Source organism: Microcaecilia unicolor, chromosome 2 (assembly GCF_901765095.1).
Source record: "Microcaecilia unicolor chromosome 2, aMicUni1.1, whole genome shotgun sequence".
In the NCBI taxonomy this organism is placed as follows: Eukaryota; Metazoa; Chordata; class Amphibia; order Gymnophiona; family Siphonopidae; genus Microcaecilia; species Microcaecilia unicolor.
Window position 1 is genome coordinate 424463543 of NC_044032.1, and position 21622 is coordinate 424485164.

The following is a 21622-nucleotide window of genomic DNA, read 5'->3' on the forward strand; positions in this document are numbered from 1 at the left end:
GGGGAGGGGGAATGGGCAGAGCTTGAACCAAGGGGCCTTAAGCCTGGGGCCCAGAAGCAGGAGGGCACTACCCTGCCAGAAAAACTGCTACAGATAGATAAATAATTACAAAAAAAATTTAAATTAAAGGAAAAAAATAAACTATAAAGCAATACAAGTCTTCAAAAGGGACGCAATCCAATTAGCACCAGTAATCCGGTCAGTCTGGTTCCACCCCATTTTTGGAACAGGCTCTCCCTTCCCCAAAATGTTATTCAGTTCCTAACAAATATAAATCTCTCTTCCCTGCACAATTGTCTCATCCACACATTAAGACTCTGGAGCGCTGTCTGCCTTTTGGGTCCTAGAATGGGGAACATTTCTGAGAATGCTACCCTGGAGTTTTTGGATTTCAACTTTCTGGCCCTGACCACAGTCCTCTTTTCCCATTTCCCCACTGACTCTAGTTCTCTCACCCGTCTCTTCCCCCTTCCAAGACAATCCCAACATAATCCCTCTGGCCCCACCTCCTACTGCTAAAACTGCTATCTTCTGGTCTACATAGATTGATTCAGCCACCAGAATCATTTCCTCCTTCCCCAGCCTATGTGAACCAATGCCCTTAACTGCCTCTGGCTGGCAGGGCATGGCATCTTATGTACCTGCTTGCAGGGTGTTGGGGCCTTGAACTTTGGTTCAGTAACTGATCAAGTCTCAACTCTGCTCTGGCTCAGATTCTTGAGCAGCATGCTTCTTTAGCCTCTCCTTCTTTATTTTCCCGTACTTACTTAGATCATTAAAGATGTATCTGCCTTTTAGAAAACAAATGAAAACCTTTCTATTTAAATAATATGGTTGCTGAGTAGTTTATAACTTTATAATTGTAAATTTCCAAATTGTCTTTGTCTTTAGTCTTTTGCTATCCGCACTTCACTGAGAAGGTTGCGGAATGTGTAATGCAAAGCACAATTCTCCTTGGTTTACCCCTGTCCTCCACCTTCTCAAGGCACAGCTACAACACACTGAATGCCTTTAGCGCAAGTCCAAATCTTCCTTGGCCTCCTTGTGCTATCAGTCTTCCCTTTGAGCATATTCCACAGCCATTAAGTGAGCCAAACATAAGTACTTCGATTGCCACATTGTTTTGGCCTCTAAAAGGCCACAAGCCCTTTTTCGGGTATTTAATCACCTCTCCCCCATTGACATCTGCCCCTCCTCCTTTGATCCATCCTTTCTCCCATTATCTACTCTGGCAGATGCCTGGTCCAGCAAATTTGCTCACCTCCATTCGACCTTCTCTCTGCCTGCCCCAGCCCTTCTGTGGATCCTATCCACTCTTCTGTTTCTGAATCCTCCCCCTCTTCTTTCTCTTGGTCCTCTTTTAACCGCTTACAGCCTCCAATCAACTTAAGACCATTCAATCTCTTACTTCATCTTCCTCTAGCTTAGATTCCTTGCCTGCTTTCTTAGTTAAACATCTTGCCCCTTCCCTCACTCCTCTTCTCCTCCCTCTGCTTCAGCTCAGTCTTTCCTCTGGCTCAGTCCCTACCCCATGGAAACATGCTCTGGTCACTCCTCTCCTTAAGGAACTTCATCTAGATCCTTCTCTTCCAGCCAACTTTCATCCAATCTAAAACCTACCTTCTTCAGCAAGATTCTCAGTAAACTTGATTCTCACAACTTGATTCTTTCATTGAACAGACATTCTCCACCCAAACTAGTCAGGTTTCCATGCATATGACAGCACGGAGACCCTTCTCCTGGACCTCTATGATACTATCCGTGTTGCCCTAGATCAACGTTTATCTGTTATCATTATCTTCCTTGATCTCTCCATAGCTTTTGATCTAGTTGACCACTTTCTCCTTCTTCACTGCCTCTGCTCCACTGGTATCTCCGGCTCAGTTTTCTAGCTATCAGTCCGCTCTTTTCAACTTACTCATTATTCAGGTCACTCTGCTTCCTTTTCTGTTCAGTCTGGGGTCCCTAAATGGTCTATTCTGTCCTCCCCTTCGCACTATTCTCCAGGAATAAGGTTATCTCCCTTCTGCTATGCTGATATTTAGATTCTCTTTCATGTCTCAGACCCTCTTGCCCTCCCTCTGCTGATTCCTCTTGGCTCAAGGATCATGGTATCTTCCTTAACTCATCAAAGTGTGAAGCTATTATCTTTGTGAGTCCCTATTCTCCAGCCCTCAACTCTAACTAGCTGCCTTCCCAAGAGTTTGTCCATATTTATAAGTACATAAGTATTGCCACACTGGGACAGACCAAAGGTCCATCAAGCCCAGCATTCTGTGTCCAACAGTGGCCAATCCAGGTCACAAATACCTGGCATGATCCCCAAAAGGTTTGATACATTTTATGCTGCTTATCCCAGAAATAAGCAGTGGATTTTCCCCAAGTCAATTTAATAATGATCTATGGACCTTTCCATTAGGAAGCCGTCCAGACCTTTTTTAAACCTCACTAAGCTAACCGCCTTTACCACATTCTCTGGCAATGAATTCCAGAGTTTAATTCCAAGTTAAGTGAAGAAAAATTTTCTTTGATTCGTATTAAAATTTCTGGGTATTATTTTTTATTCTGAACTCACTTTCAAACCTCAGATCAATGCTGGTGTCTGCTCATCTTTCTTTCCTCTTCACTGTATACATTTTGTCAGTTCTTTCCTCTCCTTCCATTCTATCCGCTCCCTTGTCCTTGCCATGGTCATATCCCACACTGATAACTATAATTCAGTGTATGCTGGCCTTCCTCTCTACTTCTCTAGAACTAAGCAAATATCAATGGTCCATCGAAGGGGCTGACATTTTGGAGGCTCTCTAGTCAAGGGCTTCCCTATGCCAAAGTTTGGGCCAGAGGTGCCTTGGAAGTAAGGTTCCTATCTTAGGGATTCTCAGAGCAGTAAGTTCCTGGACCAGACAGTCATCATAGTTAAAATGTAAATAAAGTTAGAGAAGTTAATTTTATTTCCATATTATAATGCGTTACTTTCAGTTTAGCACTATTTTTTTTAACTTTATGCTAGTTTCAATATTGTATTACTTTGCTGCTTTTTGCATATCATTTGCTTACATCAGAATTAAAATTAAAAAAAATTGCATTCAAAATGTATTTTTAAATATTGGAATTGTGCAAATCATACTTTTAAATGGAGAAAATTGTTTTTCTCTGTTTGGATGGATTATATTCAATCGCTACATCCTAGAGCACGGAGATTTGTTTTGAATGAATTACATTTGTTGTGAACATCAGGATAACATTATGTTTTCTTTTCCTGTTTTTAGGCTCCTCATTAGGAGATCTAAGAACAAAGTCTCCCGATAATATTAAATGGAGGGGGGAGGGGTACGGCGAGAGAGCTGGGGGAGGGAGGAGAGGTCCTTATGTTCCTTTTAACTGCTACCTCAATTATTTCTTGTTTTTGGTTGTGTTTTCTTGACTTTACTTGGAGTTTCTTTGTTTCATGCCTTGTTACTTCTTGGCTCATAGAGGAACATAATCGAACAGCGCCGGCCAAATAGCTGGCTGGCCATCTTCGGGGCCGGTGCCGCAAGGGGGCAGAGCCAACCGTATTTTCTAAATATGGTTGGAGCCGGCTAAATCGATCACTGGGTGTAGAGGAGATGGTCGGCTTTGTTTTTCACCCATAATGGAAACCGGGCCCAGCCATCTCAAACCCGGCGAAATGCAAGGCATTTGGTCTTGGGAGGAGCCAGCATTTGTAGTGCACTGGTCCCCCTCACATGCCAGGACACCAACCGGGCACCCTAGAGGGCACTTCTAAAAATTAAAAAAATAAAATAACAATAGCTCCCAGGTACATAGCTCCCTTACCTTGTGTGCTGAGCCCCCCAAATCCCCCCCAAAACCCACTACCCACAACTTTACAACACTACCATAGCCCTAAGGGGTGAAGGGGGGGCACCTACACGTGGGTACAGTGGGTTTGGGGGGGGTTGGAGGGCTCCCATTTACCACCACAAGTGTAACAGGTAGGGGGGATGGACCTGGGTCCACCTGCCTAAAGTGCACAGCACCCACTAAAAACTGCTCCAGGGACTTGCATACTGCTATCAGGGAGCTGGGTGTGATATTTCAGGCTGGCATAGAGGCTGGCAAAAAAGGTTTTTTTTTTTGTTTTTTTTGTTGGGTGAGAGGGGGTTGGTGACCACTGGGGGAGTAAGAAGAGGTGATCCCCGATTCCCTCTGGTGGTCATTTGGTCAGTTGGAGCTCCTTTGTGAAGCTTGGTCGTGGAAAAAAAAGGGACCAAGCAAAGCCGGCGAAATGCTTGTCAAGACTGGCTTTTTTTTTCCATTATCGGGCGAAGCCGGCCATCTCGTAAGCACGCCCCTGTCCCGCTCCTGTCCTGACTTCACTACCCTACCAACACGCCCCCTTGAAGTTTCGCTGGCTCCGCAACGGATAGCAGTTGGCGCCGGCCAAAATCGGCTTTCGATTATACCGATTTGGCCGGGTTCAGGAGATCGCCGGCCATCTCCCAATTTGTGTTGGAAGATGGCCAGGGATCTCTTTGAAAATGAGCTGGATAGTCTCCTGTTTACCTTGTTGTAAGGGAAAGGGATTGGGATCTGGAGGGGGGGGTTTAGGCATTAATAACTACACTATGAAAATTCATTATTGGCATGATGTACTGACATTTTGCAAAGATATTTTTCTCTGTGTTAATGCTGATACACTGTTTTGTTGCTCTCTACCTTTATGCTGAATAAAATATATTGAACTATTTTTTTAAGTAGTTGGGTTTTTAAGTAGTTTAAGCTGTTGGGTTGACATGATTATAGCTGAGATGGGAGGATTTGGGAGAGCTTTTTTGGGGAGTCCTTTCTTTCATTTTTTTTCTTTTCTTTGGGTGGCATAGGGGTTGGAGTTGGATAATGGTTTTAAGGTAACTATCTGTTGTTTGTATTTTAAATTGTATTATGCTTTGAGTCCCATAAAGGTGACTAATTAAATGTAATTAAATAAAATAAACAGAATCCTAATGCAGTTTTATAGCATGAGGCTACAAACTGCTCCAACAGAACAAAGCTTCCCATCTAACAGACGCAGCAAGCATAATATATATGTTTATAGTAGATACCTGTTCATAGAGTCTCAGTGCCATTTTCAAAACTCGTTCTATAAAGAAGAGAATGTAGAATCCTCCAAACACAGCTACAGATTTCTCAATGTAGTTATCATTCTTAGGATTAAATCCCAGTGCCTGCAATGCAAAACAGTGTGGTTCCAGTAAATAAGGAGTTTCAACATTTTACTAGGCAGATCATAAAGGTTCTCACTCTCAGCTAAAAAAAAACCTCAAAAGACTTTGAAGCAATCTGTGAAGTAATATTACAAATCAATGTCATAGAAATAAATGTGATTCACTCCCCCATCCACAGTCTACCATCCCCGGAATAGCATGCCTGCCCTAAACTCCTTTAAGACAAGTTTCACAAGTTGTTCATTTTGTGATAAAATCATGTCAACATTATTTTAGAAGTTCCCCTCATCATTCCATGCATACCTGAAACATAAATGAAGAAATTTATACTTTTGTTGGAGCTGGGTACACCATAACACAATCTGAAATTCAGAATGTTCAGTTATGTGAATTAATCTTGGAACAAAATATGAATGCATACTTGGCCTACAGATTGCATTATTTATTGACTAGCTGAGTTGCTCGGTGTTGCTCTGGAAATCCAGGGCCCCTCTTACCAAGCTGTATCAAAAGGGGCTGGCGCTGGCATCGGCGTGTGTTTTACATGCGTGCTGAGGCCCCCTTTTACCACAGCTGGTAAAAGGGAAGTCTCGCTTTCCTATAGGAAATGGCTGTGTGACAAGTAAAGCACTTGCCAAGCGGCCATTTTTTTGGGGGGGGGGGGAGCCTTTACCGCCACCCATTGAGGTAGTGGTAAGAGCACCCACGTTAATCTGGCGGTAACTGGGCAGCAAACAGCACTGCCCGATTACTGCCGGGTACACTCCGGTGCCACCAAAATAAATACATTTTTATAGCACCGGAAATGACGGCGTGCTAGAGTCAAATAAACTTTATAAAAAATATATTAGATCAAATTTTCATTGCAAAGCTTTAAGATATAAAATAATTATTGTTTTAGAGTTAGGGGTGCAGATATACAACACCTTTCCAGTTCCAACGTTTGAGCATGCTACATGAAATAGGCTAAGAGAAAACCATGGTATCCCTATGATAACAACTGCTACCTTAAGTGACTTTTCTGGAGCTTTATTGATGGAAAGTCAGAGACAGTGCGTGTGTGTTTCTCAGAGTCAGACAGAAAGTGTGTGTGCATCAGAGATAGAGTGTGTGTTTCTAAGAGACAGAGAGAAAGAGTTTTTCTTGAAGATTTTTGACATTTAAAAACGCTTTCATATCATAACCAAAGCAAAAAAATAAAAAAGTGCATTTAACAATAAAATTCTATAGGTATAAAATATTCACAAATTCATAAAATCATAATCTACAATTTTATAGAGTATATTATGAATAGCCCATTTTGCTTTAACATTTTAAATATCATCATTTTATAATACATGTATTATAATTTAATTTCTGAAATAATGAAGATATGGAAAACAGCAAACACATTCTCCAGCCTTGAGCCAGAAATTCTGTTTTTCCTGTTTTTTTTAATAGTACTACCTCCTCACCAAAATAATTTTACAAGATACACAACATCTGCCTTTTGGGACTGATGCTTAATTCCAAATCTAAAGACTGTAGAGAAATCAAGATCACATAAAGAGAAATGTTCTTTATAAAATAAAATAAAATGAACGAATGTGGTTTGTCTGGCTGAGATGTTATTTTTTCTTAAAGGTAAAACCATACATACATAGATGAGATTGGATACATTTTTATAAGTGATCACGTTTGTCTGTGCTAAGTATGTGACACTTACCCCTTGATGCAGACTGTCAATATAACATGTTGGATTTTGTGTGACTACTATAAGATATTACATACGAACATAAGACTAGCCAAACTGGGTCAGACCAATGGTCTATCTAACCCAGTATCCTGCTTCCAACAGTAGCAGCAACATTCCATGCTACCAATCCCAGAGCAAGCAGTGGGCTCCCCATGTCTACCTCAATAGCAGACTATGGACTTTTCCTCCAGGATATTGTCTAAACCTTTTTTAAACCCAGACACGCTAACCACTGTTACTACATCCTCCGGTAACAAGTTTTTATATTTTTACATTTGTACCCCACGCTTTCCCACTCATGGCAGGCTCAATGCAGCTTACATGGGGCAATGGAGGGTTAAGTGACTTGCCCAGAGTCACAAGTAGCTGCCTGTGCCTGAAGTGAGAATCAAACTCAGTTCCTCAGGACCAAAGTCCACCACCCTAACCACTAGGCCACTCTCCAGAGCTTAACTATTTGTTGAGTGAAAAAATATTCCCTCCTATTTAAAAAAAAATGTTTTTCCATGTAACTTCATTGAGTATCCCCTGGTCTTTGAAAGAGTAAAAAATTGATTTACTTCTACTCGTTCTGCTCTAACCTCTTTAGCCTTTCCTCATATGACAGGAATTCCATCCTCTTTATCATTTTGGTCACTTTTCTTTTACCCTTTTCTAATTCCACTATATCTTTCTGAGATACAGTGACCAGAACTGAACACAATACTCAAGGTGAGGTTGCACCAAGGAGTGATACAGAGCACTTATAGTATTCTTGGTTTTATTTACAATCTGTTTCCTAATAATTCCTAGCATTCTGTTTGCTTTTTTGGCTGCTGCCACACACTGAACAGAATATTTCAGCATATTGTCTACAATGATACCTAGATCTTTTTCTTGGGTACTGACTCCCAAGGTGGACCCTGGCATCAGGTAGTTATGATCTGGATTATTTTTCCCAATGTGCATCACTTTGCATTTGTCCACATTAAATTTCATCTGCCATTTGGATGCCCAGTCCACCTAAGGTCTCACTGAAATTTTTCATAGTCCACATGTGTTTTTTACAACTTTGAATAGTTTTGTCTCTTCTGCAAATTTAATCACCTCACTTGTCATTCTGATTTCCAGATCATTTATAAATATGTTAAATAGCACTGATCCCAATACAAATCCCTGTGCCACTCCACTATTCACCCTTCTCCATTGAGAAAAATGGCCATTTAACCCTACCCTCTGTTTTCTGTCCAATAACCAATTCCTAATCCACAACAGACCAGTGGAGGAGTAGCCTAGTGGTTAGTGCAGTGGACTTTGATCCTGGGGGACTGAGTTCAATTCCCACTTCAGCTCCTTGACTCTGAGCAAGTCACTTAACCCTCCATTGCCCCTGGTGCAAAATAAGTACCTGTTGCATCCCTACCTTGTCCTCGGGTGGTGGCCATATTGGAAGGATCATCTGGGCAGCAACCATTTTGGGTAGAGCATCTGAGGGGCAGCCATCTTGGGAGGATCATTTGTGGAGCAGTCATCTTCAGTAGCTCATCTAGGAGGCAGCCATCTTGAATGTCTTTTGGACATGCCCTATGAGATCTCTCACCTCTCAGCTAAGACCAGGATCCTCTGATTGGAGACCTATTTAAGAGCTGGCCTGGGACACCATCTTTGCTTCTGCTTCTATCTTGTTAGAGGTTTGGTGCTGGTGATCGAGCATTCTTCTGCCGGTTTTCCTGTTGATACTGACTTGGATTGAACCTGACCATTCTCTGCTTGCTGCCTGACCTGACTTGGATTGAACCTGACCATTCTCTGCTTGCTGCCTGCCCTGACCTGTGGATTGAACCTGACCATTCTCTGCTTGCGGCCTGCCCAGACCTGTGGATTGAGACTGACCATCCTCTGCTTGCTGCCTGCCCTGACCTGTGGATTGAACCTGACCATTCTCTTCTTGCTGCCTGCCCGATCTGGGTTCCGGATCTGTTCTACTCCTGCCTGCCAAGGCTGGTGGCCATCCGACCCCGACCGTATCCAGAAGTCCTGGTGGCCACCTGCACCTGGGAGCTCGACTCCCTGGGAACGGTGGTCGCTTCCCAGGTGAAGCTAGGGGTTGTCCGGCTGCCTGACCGAGTGTGGCGCTTCGTAGATCCTCCGTGCTCTGTCAAGGCGCAAGGGCTCACTACTGCAGTGGCAACAGTACCTGAATATATGTAAACCACTTTGAATGTAGTTGCAAAAACCTCAGAAAGGCAGTATATCAATTCCATTTCCCTTTCCTCCTATCTCATGACACTTTAATTTTCTCAGGAGTCTCTGGTGAGGAACTTTGTCAAAAACATTCTGAAAATCTGGTTACACTATATCAACCAGTTCATCTTTATTGACATGTTTATTCATGTTTTCAAACAAATGAGCAACTTGGTGAAACAAGACTTCCCTTGGCTGAATCCATGCTGACTCTGTCCCCATTAAACCATGTTTATCTATGTGTTCTATAATTTTATCCATTATAATAGTTTCCACTATTTTGCCTGGCAGTGACATCAGGCTTACCAGTCTGTAATTTCTTGGATCACCTCTGGAACCCTTTTTAAAAACTGGTGTTACATCATTGGCCACCTTCCAGTCTCCAGGTACTATGAATGATTTTAACAAGTTGATCACTAACCGCAAATCAGCAATTTCATGTCTGAGTTATTTCAGTACCCTAGGTTGTATGCCATCTAGTCCAGGTGATTTACTACTCTTTAATTTGTTGATTTGGTTCAGTATGTCTTCCAGCTTCACTGAGATTTCTTTGAGTTCCTCCTTATCATCACTCTTGAAAACCATTTCTTGTACAGGTAGATCGCTTGCATCTTCTTCCATAAAGGCCAAAGCAAAGAATTCATTCAGTCTCTCCGCTATGGCCTTGTCCTCCCTGAGTACCCCTCTTGCTCCATCATGATCTATTGGTCCCATGGATTCCCTTGCTGGCTTTCTGCTTCTCATGTACCTGAAAAAGTTGTCACTTGAGGTTTTGCCTCTGTGGCAAGTTTCTCTTCATATTCTCTTTTAGCCTTCTTTATCAATGCTTGCATCTAATTTGCCAGTGCTTGTATTGCTTCTTCTTTTCTTCATTCAGGTCCTTTTTCCATTCTTTGAAGGATGGTCTTTTGGTTGTAATAGCCTCTTTCACTTCACCTTTTAACCATGCTGGCTCTCGTTTGTTCTTCTTTCTCCCTCTGTTAATACTTAGAATGCATCTGGTCTGAGTACCCAGGTTGGGGGGGGGGGGGTTAAACAACTTCCATGCCTGATTTAAAGTCCTAACCTTTGCAGCCAATCCTTTTAGCTTCTTTTTAACCATTTTCCTCATTTTATCATCGTTGCCCTTTCAATAATTAAATGCTGCTATAGTATATTTCCTTTGTGACTTCACTCCAGATATTAGCTCAAATTTGATCATGTTATGACCACTGTTTCCCAGCGAACCCAGCACCGTTACCTCTCATACTATGCCCTGCATTTCACTGAGAACTAGATCTAAAATAGTTCCCCCTCTTGTTGGTTCCTAGACCAGTTGCTCCAAGAAGCAGTCATTTATTACTTACAGGAATTTTACCTCCCTAGCTCTCCCTGATGTAACAGTTATCCAGTCAATATTGAGATAATTGAAATCACCCATTATTATACTGCTGACCAATTTGCCAGCTTTCCTAATTTCTGTAAACATTTCTTCATCTGTCTGTTCTTCAAACACAGACATCTGGTTTTTGTTTTTAGTGAGGCCTTTTTCTTTTTTGGTATTTTCTGTAATGCACTTACCTCTATTTTTTTTTTCTGTCTTTATACAACCAAAAACAAGTTTTAACCTAGGACACTGTAGGATCATATAAACAATGAGTTCTCTATTCCAGAAGAAATGACACATCTCTGACATCTCAGGGTTAAGATGATTCACAAACACAATAGTAGTGATGATACCATGAAAGTCGGCAAAATGCTTTGGGACTGGAGTGATCTTCAAGCAAACTTGTCTATCCTCAGCTTGTCTCTCCTGGTATCTGGGATATTCTTGAGTTGTTGATGATCTCTGACTTTTATAATAAGCATGTAAAATTGCATTCTTTTTTGTTTTGACTTCTTCAAAATAAAACTAATATTTGAAAACTAATGTGAGCATCTTGATCATGTTTCTTAATTTTACATGATAAATAGAAAACAAGGAATCTGTTGAGAAGAGATGTTTATCTGAAAAATACATTTCTTATTCCACTAAGCATTTTTCAGGAACTGCTGACTTTATTTCAAACAAAAGATTTTTAACATAAGGAGTAGATTGAATATGTAATAATGAATCATCTAACAACCACATGAAAGTATTGTTAATTCACGAGATGATGAATGTCTGTTACACCTGCAGAAATGAATAGTGAAACCAAACTTCCATAACTGAAGCTTTCAATACTCACAGCTAGGTTATTGATAGTAAATTTAACTCACTGTCTTCTTTTTCCAGCCTTCAAGAGTCACCAGGCATTTGAAACATATTTGTAAAACTAAGTCGGTTTGGCTCCACCTTCTCAGTATCAATCAAGAACAGCTCTCTGTCATAGGCTAGTTTACCTGATTTTTGCAGAACAGTAAAAGCGATCTATCTCCATGACCTCAAAGAGCAGTAATTTCTAAGAGGATTGAAGTCTGAAAGTCAATGTTGTACTCACAAGGTCAATGAGTCCCTGACCTCCCTCTGCTACAGGCAAATACAAAATACTTTGTTTAACCACTTGATTGAGTTAAGATCCTTTACAAAAAAAGCACACCGCATGGAACACAAACCTGTACTGCTCTAGTAAGGCATTATGAGGACATTTGCTATTATATAAGCATGCAGACACTAGACACTGCTGTAATGTTTACATGTCTCTGTCATTTATATCTTTGGCTGTATTCTTTAAGGATCTATGTTTGTATGACTGATGTTTGTATATTTCAAATTATTTTTAAGCAGTTGTGTCACCATTCTTTTTGTTAATGTACACGGTATAAAAATGTGCATACACTGTTCAAAGCATGCTAATATTTTACATATTATGATTATGTTAATGCACACTGATATTTTGTTATGTATGATTTCTTTATTATTTTTATTTATGATTTTATAATGTATTTAGATTTGCTTTTAACTTATTTATTATGCATTTATGCCTATGTTTTCAAAGGCGTGCTATAGGCTCATTAGCATTTTTAACGCACGTTAAACGCTAACATGCCTATAGGAATGTATTTGCGCGTTAGCGTTTAATGCGCCTTAACTATATAGGCATGTTAAAAACGCTAACGTGCCTTAGTAAACATACCCCTTAGTGATGTTTATCTTTATGTTTAACAGCTGCCTCTAACACAGCTGTATAGGCAAAACATGGCTATGTCAGGCTCTGGTTACATTTGTGCATTAAAGTTTTGAAATTTACCTCCACTATGTCTACGTCTTCTATTCGGTGATCTATTCTGTGCATGTGTCACTCATAACTCTGTAGATCTCTCTGCCTCCCACTGTTCCATATTTCACCAGTTCAGTAAGGATAAGTTTTCTTTGTTTTTGGCCATTCGTACAAATGGTTACCAAGTAGTATATTTGAAACAAATCAGAGAAAATATTCTTTCACTCAGTGCATAATTAAGCTCTGGATGGAATTTGTTATTGGAAGATGAGGTAAAAACAGTTATTGTAGCTGGATTTTAATTTTGGACAAGTTCCTAGAAGAAAATTCCATAAACCAGAAACTGGCTCAAAATCCCTCACTAACACTAGCCACAGAAAAGTGACTTTTTTACTCCTCAGACTATGCACTACATCCCCAGAGTTAGAAAACCTGGTGTTAAGCCTGCAGATCATGTGTGTATTTTCTTGCATTTGGTTTTAGCAGCTAATGCCTTCCTTACCTCTGGATTTAAATGAACAGATCACTGAGGTCTACACAAATTGTTGTATAGTTTTCCAGCGTGCTAAATTCCCTTCTGTATAGGGTGGCCCAAACATTGCAGAAAGGTTTGCACAGAAAGGGCACTGTGTGCTAAGCCTCCTTGTTTTATTATATGGAATTCTGTATGTTATTCTTGTACAATTCTGATAATTTTGTCTGATCACCATAGTTCTCCAATTATGGCTGGTGGTGGCGATTAATTAATTAATTTAATTAACTAACTAACTAACTACATTTATATCCCGCCTTTATCCAAGGCTGGTAACAACAGTCACATACATAGTTTTAAACACATAACAATCACTAAGCATATGTAGGTAAAACATGATCAACTGAATGGTCCTAATCAAAAAAGACAAACAACAAAGAGAAAAAAAAACACAGAAAAAGGAGGAAAAAAGAGTCAATCAGCTAATCTGGCTTTCTGTTTATTTTTGCATTTATTAACTATTATGTATGGGCATGCATCAAAACATATTTAGATAACTTTGCAATCTCCAACAATTATGCCACTAAAATGAATAAGTGAATTTCTGAAAAGGGTTACTGGAAATAAACAGAAAAAAAACTAAACAAACATTTTGATCCCTTAAGTGAAAAGCAATAATATTTGTCAAAAAAATAATATCTTTACCTCTGGAATGAGCTGGAAAATGGCATTAGAAAAGAGAGTCCCAATGGCCAAACCAACAAAATAGGTCAAAATCTTGGAGAAATATGATTTCTTTATCACAGGTGTAAGAAACAGTCCTAGAAGTGATGCCAGACTGATAATAGTCACTGACAGGAATCCAAATCCCCAAACTGTGGAAAAATAGGACAGAATATTAATAATGTATGATTTTTTTTCTAGCGTTTCATTGCTGGTTTGAAGAACTAAGGGCCTGACTTAGACATACATGCTACCTAAGCATGACAGAAGGACCAGTGTTAGACATAAGAACTTAAGCGTTGCCATAGTGGGACAGACCAAAGATCTATCAAACCCAATATCCTGTTTCTAATAGTAGCCAATCCAGGTCACATGTACCTGGCAAGATCCCGGTAAAATAGATTTTATGCTATATTATTCTAGAAATAAGCAGTGGATTTTCCCAAGTCCATCTTAATAATGGCTTATGGACTTTTATTTTAGGAAATTATCCAAATCTTTGTTAAACCCTGCTGGGGCCCCCATTCCCCTTTCCTCCTTGCCCCCTCTCCTGATCACCCCACCCACCATTACTACCACACATAAAACAACTTTAAATGACTTTTTCACACACAAAACACAGAAAGACCCTCACCGAATACAGTACAAGGGATCACAAATTAGAAATACTGTAGATATATAAACACCAAAATTGAATTGGGAACCCCAAGAAAATAAACAAGGCAGATACTGCAACACTGGAAAAATAAAAAAACAGAAATGAACTTCATTTTGTACTGAGCACAAGCAGACGTCAATATGTATACTTTGGAAGAAAGGCGGGACAGGGGAGATAATGAAACATTTAAATATATCCATGACAAATACAAAGGAGGCAAGTCTCTTGCAATTGAAAGGACGCTCTGGAATGAGAGAGCACAGAATGAAGATGAAAGGGGATAGACTCAGGAGTAATCTAAGGAAATACTTTTTCACAGAAAGAGTGGTAAATGTGTAGAATGGCCTCCTGATGGAGGTGGTGGAGGCTAGGATCATATCTGAATTCAAGAAAGCATAGGTCAAGCACACAGAATCTCTAAGGGAGGGGAAGGAGTTTAGTAGATGGTATGAGTGTGGTGACTGCATAGGCCATACAATCTTTATCTGCCGTCATTTTCTATGTTTCTATATTACATGTAGCAAGAGCATCCATTTTAGAACCACAAATGTCCAAAGTATCGACGGGGTTGGCACAGCAACATAAACATTTATGGAACATAATTATTTATGTCAGTCATTTTAGAAACGTACATGTTTATTTTTCCCCAAAGTTATCCCAGTTTGATATCCCTTGCCAGTTTCACATTCAGGAGGTGACATCAACTACTGGGTGATTGCGGGAATGATCTCCCTCATCTCTCCAGGGAGAGCACTGCTCAATATGAGCACTTTTTTGAAACCTAGACATACTGGGTAGCAGGTGTAAATCCCAAGTCAATCTATCTGGACATCGACATGCATTCCCCTTCTCAAATAGGGAATACAGGTTTATTGTTTAGGCTAGGAAATTTGGAATGTAGATCATTCTATTATGTTTATAATGAACAATTGGATTGTTAGTTCTATAAGTAAAACTGTCAAGAAGACTAAACCTTGTTATATTGCAATACCAAAGCATTAAACTACAATACGAGACTTCTCCTTACCTCACCTTCAAAGGTTATTGGTATAACATCTAATATAATAAAACGCACCGTGAACGTTCTGAAGACAACGTTCTGAAGTCACTCAAACACTCCCTGAAGGGTTCGTGGATTCATGGTGTGAAGCCAGCCAGCCGTCTCTGCCCCGCCCTCGCGTCAAACGTCATGACGTCGAGGGTGGAAAAAAAAAAACAAACGGATTTACCTCCGTGGTGGCGGTTCCAGCAGCGCAGCATCAGGGAAGGAGGCGGCGCTCCCGACGTCTCTAGCCTTCCCTTCGCTGTGTTCCGCCTTCTTCTGACGTCAAGGATGACGTCAGAAGAAGGCGGAACACAGCGAAGGGAAGGCTAGACGTCGGGAGCGCTGCCTCCTTCCCTGACGCTGCCGGAACCGCCACGGAGGTAAATTTAAAAAGAAAAAAAAAAAAGAAAAGGGGTGTTGGGGGGAGAGAAGAGGGTGGGCAGTAAAGTTGAACAATGGGAGCGGGAGGGCAGGGGAGAAACGACAGCATGGATGCGAAGGGGGGGCATGGATGGGAAGGGGGGGAAGGGGGGGGGAAGAGGGCAGGCCAGGCTGGGACATGGGAGAGAGAGGAGCATGGATGCGAGGGGGGGTCATGGAAGGGAGAGAGGGGAATTGCTGGAAAAGGATGAATGGAGGGGGCAGGGGACAGAGGAGCATGGATGGATATGGATTGCAGGGCAGGGCTCAGGGAGAGAGGGGAATTGCTGGATAGGGATGAATGGAGGGGACAGATGGGCATGGATGGATATGGATTGCAGGGCAGGCCTCAGGGAGAGAGGGGAATTGCTGGATAGGGATGAATGGAGGGGCAGGTGACAGAGGAGCATGGATGGGCATGGATTGGGAGGGCAGGGCTCAGGGAGAGAGGGGAATTGCTGGAAAAGGATGAATGGAGGGGGCAGGGGACAGATGGGCATGGATTGGGAGGGCAGGGCTCACACTCTCTCTCTCATATACAATGTCTTTCTGACTCTCACTCTCACACACTCTGTCTCACACTGTATCACATTCACTCTCTATGTGTCACACAGTCACTCACACACTCGCTTGGTCTCATACACTCACTCTCACAGAGAATCTGTGTCTCACACACACTCTCTCTCTCGCACACACACACACACTCTCTCTCACACTGTGTCTCACATACACACTTGCACACACTCTCATTCTCACACACACACTCTCTCACAAACACACTCACACCCAGACTCACTCTCTCTCTCTCACACACACACACACTCACACTTTCACTCTGTCTCTCACACAGTCACTCTCACATACACTCTCCCAAACATACACACTCCGAGGAAAACCTTGCTAGCGCCCGTTTCATTTGTGTCAGAAACGGGCCTTTTTTACTAGTTACCCTATAACAAGTATTTCTGTATATATCCAGTGTTGGTTCTGTCATATAATGATACACACACAGAAATAGCTATCTTCACAAACATAACAATGGAATTATAACCAGTGATAGAAACATTGTAAAAGCAAGTGATAAAAAATACTTTTTCCAAATCATACTGGACTTAGAAACTATTGTAATGCTGGTAGACTACACATTGCTGCAATATAACCATAAACTACTTAGTTTACAAGTTACCAGGCATGTAGGGGTGCAAGAACTGTTGAGAAACACTCAAATTTAGTTTCCTATTTTTCTAGGCATACTTAGCATCTCTACAGCTTAGTATCTTTTCATCTCAATGCTGTATGTATCAATTTCTTCAGCAAAATGTAGGTGAAATGCAAGGGATGAGCATCTTTTATTTACAATGTATTGCCCTAAATAATTCTCTGCTCCCCTACATAAAATTCAAACTCACTTGCAATAAGTTATTTGAAAAAGGGACCTTAAGAATATAACTGTTTAAAAAAAAATTATTATAAGAATTTCCTAAGCTGAGTCAAAACCAATGGTCCATCCAACCCAGCATCCTGCTCCAACAGTGGCCGGTCTGGGTCAATTGGAAGCAACCGGCATATCCTAATGAAATGAACCATTCTATGTTGCTCACTTCCACAAATAAGAATTGGTGACCCCTGGCTAAGACTTGATAGAAGCCCTTTCTTCCAGCATATTGACCTAACCATTTTTTAAACCTAGTTAAATAACAAGTCTTGTACACAGGGGCGTAGCTACGTGGGGCCTGGGCCCCCATAGATTTGGCCCTGGACCCCCCCATCCCGCCGCCAACCCGCCATCGCCGTCTGCTACCTTTGTTGGCGGGGAATCCCAATCTCCACCAGCCGAGGTCCTCTTCTTCCTTCGTTCTGCTTCTGAGTCTGACGTCCTGCGGCGGTTGGGGTCCCCCGCCAGCAAAGGTAGACAACGGTGAGGGCGGGGAAGGTTGGCGGCGGGAGAGGGGGGTCGAGATGGTCGTCGGCGGAGGGGGTCAAAGTTGTTGTTGGTGGTGGTGGTGGTGGGGGGGTGTCGGTAATGGTGGGGGGGGGGTCGGCGGCGCCAGGGGGGGGGCTAAAATGTGCCCCTTCACCTTGGGCTCTGGACCTCCCTCCTGCCGAAGTCTGGCTACGCCCCTGCTACATATCCCCCAACAGCATATTCCATAATTTAATTTTGTGTCACGTTTAGTTATTTAGTACTTTACACTTGTGAAAGGCAATTCGATAAAGCAAAAGTGCCCTAGCACTATTCTAAAAGGGTGCGTGTAAATAGCATGGCATACAGATGGGTGAAGAATAAATAGGTCATGGGTATGTTTCCAATTTACGTGCACAACTTCGAGAATTGCACTGGTTACCTATTGTTTGGAGGATCAGGCTTAAAGTTTTAACCCTGATCTACAAAGCTTTGAACAACAATGGCCCATTGTCTTGGCTAGTTCCTTGAAAATTCATACGAGTGTTAGATCTGGAGACAAATTGTTGCTTGAGGTTCCATGTTTTTGACGGGTTAGATCGGATGTCTATCAATCCTCTATATTTTATAGAGGGGCCTGTTTTCTGGAATGCATTACGTGAAGCTTTACATATAATTTGCTCCACTATGCAATTTATAAAGCAATTCAAGGCATACATGTTCACACAGGCTTTTGCTGCTATTTGGTGACTGTTGTTGGACTTATGATTTATTAAATTTAACTGCTGTATGTATATTTCATTTTATGTTTTATGTTTATTTGTGTTTGAAGGTCCTTGTGTTATTTGTTAAAAATTTTATTATGTATGTTCTTTTGGAAACCGCCTATAATTGTATGATAGTTGGTCTATAAATTTTTGAATAAATAAATACAATTAAGTTAATAAATAAATAGAATACTGTAAGTTGCACATGATGCTTGCAGCACTTGGGGGCACCCATTTGCACCTATTGTAAGCCTGCTATAAGAGGGCGCATCTACATTTAGGAACACCGATGAGGGTTAACACTAATATTCTATAACAGAATGCCATTACAGAATAGGCACTTCCCACACTGCACTGGGGCATCTGTATCTAAGCACCCCATTATAGAATTGCCACAATATGATAGATCACAAATTCAAAAAATACTAATTCTATCATTTGTTTTAAATAAGCTATCACATAATGTCATGGAGTGTCCCCTAGTTCTAGTATAGATAAAATGACTGTTCCCCATTAATGTTTTCAACTCCATTCACAAATCCAATGGATTACAGGATCCAGAGGCAGCAAGGTTTTCCTAGAGGTAGGGCTTTTCAGATAAATCTGAACAATTTCTTTGACTAAGGGGTCCTTTTACCAAGCTGCGGGAAAAAGGGTCTTGTGTTAGCAGCGGGGGCCGTTTTTCCTGCAGCGGTAAAAGCCCAAAAAGAAAAAATGTCCACGTGGTGAGATAACTCTTACCGCATGGCCAATTAGCACATGTTATCTGCAGCAGGGTTAAAAAAGAATCCACAGACGTGGAGAACTCGAGAAGTCCCACGGATAAACTCAATTACAAAATGAAGTGGGAATAAAAACCAGGATTCCCAGAGACTGGACCACAACAGTAGTGAAAATAAAGCAGAGTTTATTTAACAATAAAATGACTTGACACAACGTTGTGTTTCGGCCAGAGGGCCTACCTACATCAGGAGTCTACAAATAAAAACAATGTGTGATAATAAAATATTGACAAAAGCATGATATATAACAGAAAACACTAGTAGTGTTGAACATAGATGTCTATGTTTATAACTTATGTATAGCATTGAAATTTTGAGCAAACTTGCTATGAAATGAAAAACATGAATATGCAACTTAAAAATATTTGTACTTCAGACATCATATGTATAGAAAAAATTTTTAATATAAAAAATAGTAAGTAAAAAAATGTAAAAATAATATTTATATAGTAGTGGTGTGCAGGGTAACACAAGTACAAATATTTTTATGTTTATATAAAAATTGTCTGTTATATATCGTGCTTTTGTCAGTATTTTATTATCACATATTGTTTTTATTTGTAGACTCCTGATGTAGGCCCTCTGGCCGAAACACAACGTTGTGTCAAGTCATTTTATTGTTAAATAAACTCTGCTTTATATTCACTACTGTTGTGGTCCAGTCTCTGGGAATCCTGGTTTTTATTCCCACTTCATTTTGTAATTGAGTTTATCCGTGGGACTTCTCGAGTTCTCCACGTCTGTGGATTCCTTTTTAACCCTGCTGCAGATAACATGCGCTAATTGTTAGTAAGAGACCTCCTTAATATCGTCAGCTTTAGAGACCTGATTTGAGACCTGCACTTCCAAATTCTGAATCTTAGAAGCATACTAAGAAGGAGCTACTGAAATTTGCATAAACCTTGTGAAGGGAGTCCACTGCAGTCCATATCAAATCCTAGATGATTTTCTAAGTAGCTTAACTGGGATGTAAGCTGGTTAATTCAAAAAGTGAGACCTCCAACTCTGAACTTCCACCTACCTTATCCATTCCTCAGTTCGCTCAGCCTCTTCCCCTGCATTGGCCAAAGCTGCTGCACCTCTAAATGGCAACACTTCCGGGTGCAGTGCAAACCCCATCATCTGCTGAATGCTCATGTAAAGACCTTCCCACAACCACAGTGACTGGCACTACTTCAATCACATCAGTGCATGGTCCAATAGCTGTGGACTCTCATGAACCCGGAAGCACTGTCAGGCTGATCAGGCTAAGGGAAACATCGCCCTCCTGTTCAAGGCTCCTCTCTTACCTAAGTACCATTGAGTCAGCCATAGTGGAGGATAAGGCCAAGGAGGTAATGGTGGTTTGTAGCTGTCCCTGATACTACTGTTGGGGAAGGAAGGGTCTCCCCAGCTTCCCCTTGCAATTGGACATTTTAGAAAGACTACGGCAGTGATTTGAGTTTTGAAGATGATTTGGCAGTCAACGAAGACACCAAGGACTTTGATGTGCCACAAAGTACATTTAGGTTTTGCCAAATTGCTCCCATTAAGCAGTACCTCACTGACGGGATTAGGGGAGGTTGCCCCTTTAATCTCCCAGTTGTTTTTAAACATCCATTTCGCCTGTATTTTACAGAAGCCTCTATGCCAGCAGATTCTGTTCTAAAGTACTAGTGAAACTTGAGATGTCCTGACCTGAACGTCTCAATTCTGACTTCTATGTCCTTTCTAAAATGGGGCTGCACATCTTTTCTAGGTGAGGTGTCTGTGTGACCTCAAACATTTGTGTAGAACATCATCTTTGGATTATCCTTACATTGGCCCAATAAAATGTGTTACAGCATAAAAATATCTAATTTTCTCCTCGACCAGCATAGCTACAAAAACTTGAAAAGATAATAAAAAGTTCGATTACATCTGCCTTTTCTCCTCCCCTTTTTCCACACCACTCACTCTAGCAGTAAAATATTTAAATTTACACATGACAAATCTAGCTTTTTCATAGTTCATTACATTATACACAGTTTAGAAAAAAAATGCACCTGGAGATTACCTCAATAAACATGATGTTTCTATGTCACAAAGCAATAACTGCAATGCAATAAAATTTGCAATTCATAGGCTGGCAGTTCACATGGTCATAACTGCAGTGTTCATGTGGTAAGGCAATTAAACGATGTGAAGATGAGGGACGGGAAGCTACCTCGCCATTAAGATAACAGTGGCAAAGTGTCCTCACTCTTTCTCTGAACAGGAATGTTTATTGAAGCAATTTACCTATAACATATGTGCCATAAAGTATATAAGTAATGCAATTGTACAGAATATGTGTAATTGCACATGAGACATATTATGGTGGATCTGAAGACTTAAACTTATTGCTGAAGACTGTACATGAACCATTGCACAGCTTACCATGTTTACCCTGTTGCTTCACAGTTTTATGGCACTGAAAGAGTCAGATTAACACGTTAATTCTCAAAGATACTCTCCAATATGTTTAGCTAAAGTACTTTCCCAAGC

The 21622-nt window shown here is 40.9% G+C and overlaps 1 protein-coding gene across 2 annotated transcripts in view; it reads right to left on the bottom strand.

Annotated features, from left to right (window-relative positions):
- The window catches only part of SLC39A8 (solute carrier family 39 member 8), a 120337-nt gene that overhangs the window by 45939 nt on the left and 52776 nt on the right, over positions 1-21622 (bottom strand). For both annotated transcript variants that reach the window (XM_030190752.1, XM_030190753.1), the window contains exons 4-5: positions 13525-13694; positions 5088-5210 (exon numbers count right to left, since the gene is read on the bottom strand). In XM_030190752.1, the coding sequence (XP_030046612.1) occupies positions 5088-5210; positions 13525-13694 (293 nt within the window). The remainder of the gene's footprint in view (positions 1-5087; positions 5211-13524; positions 13695-21622) is intronic.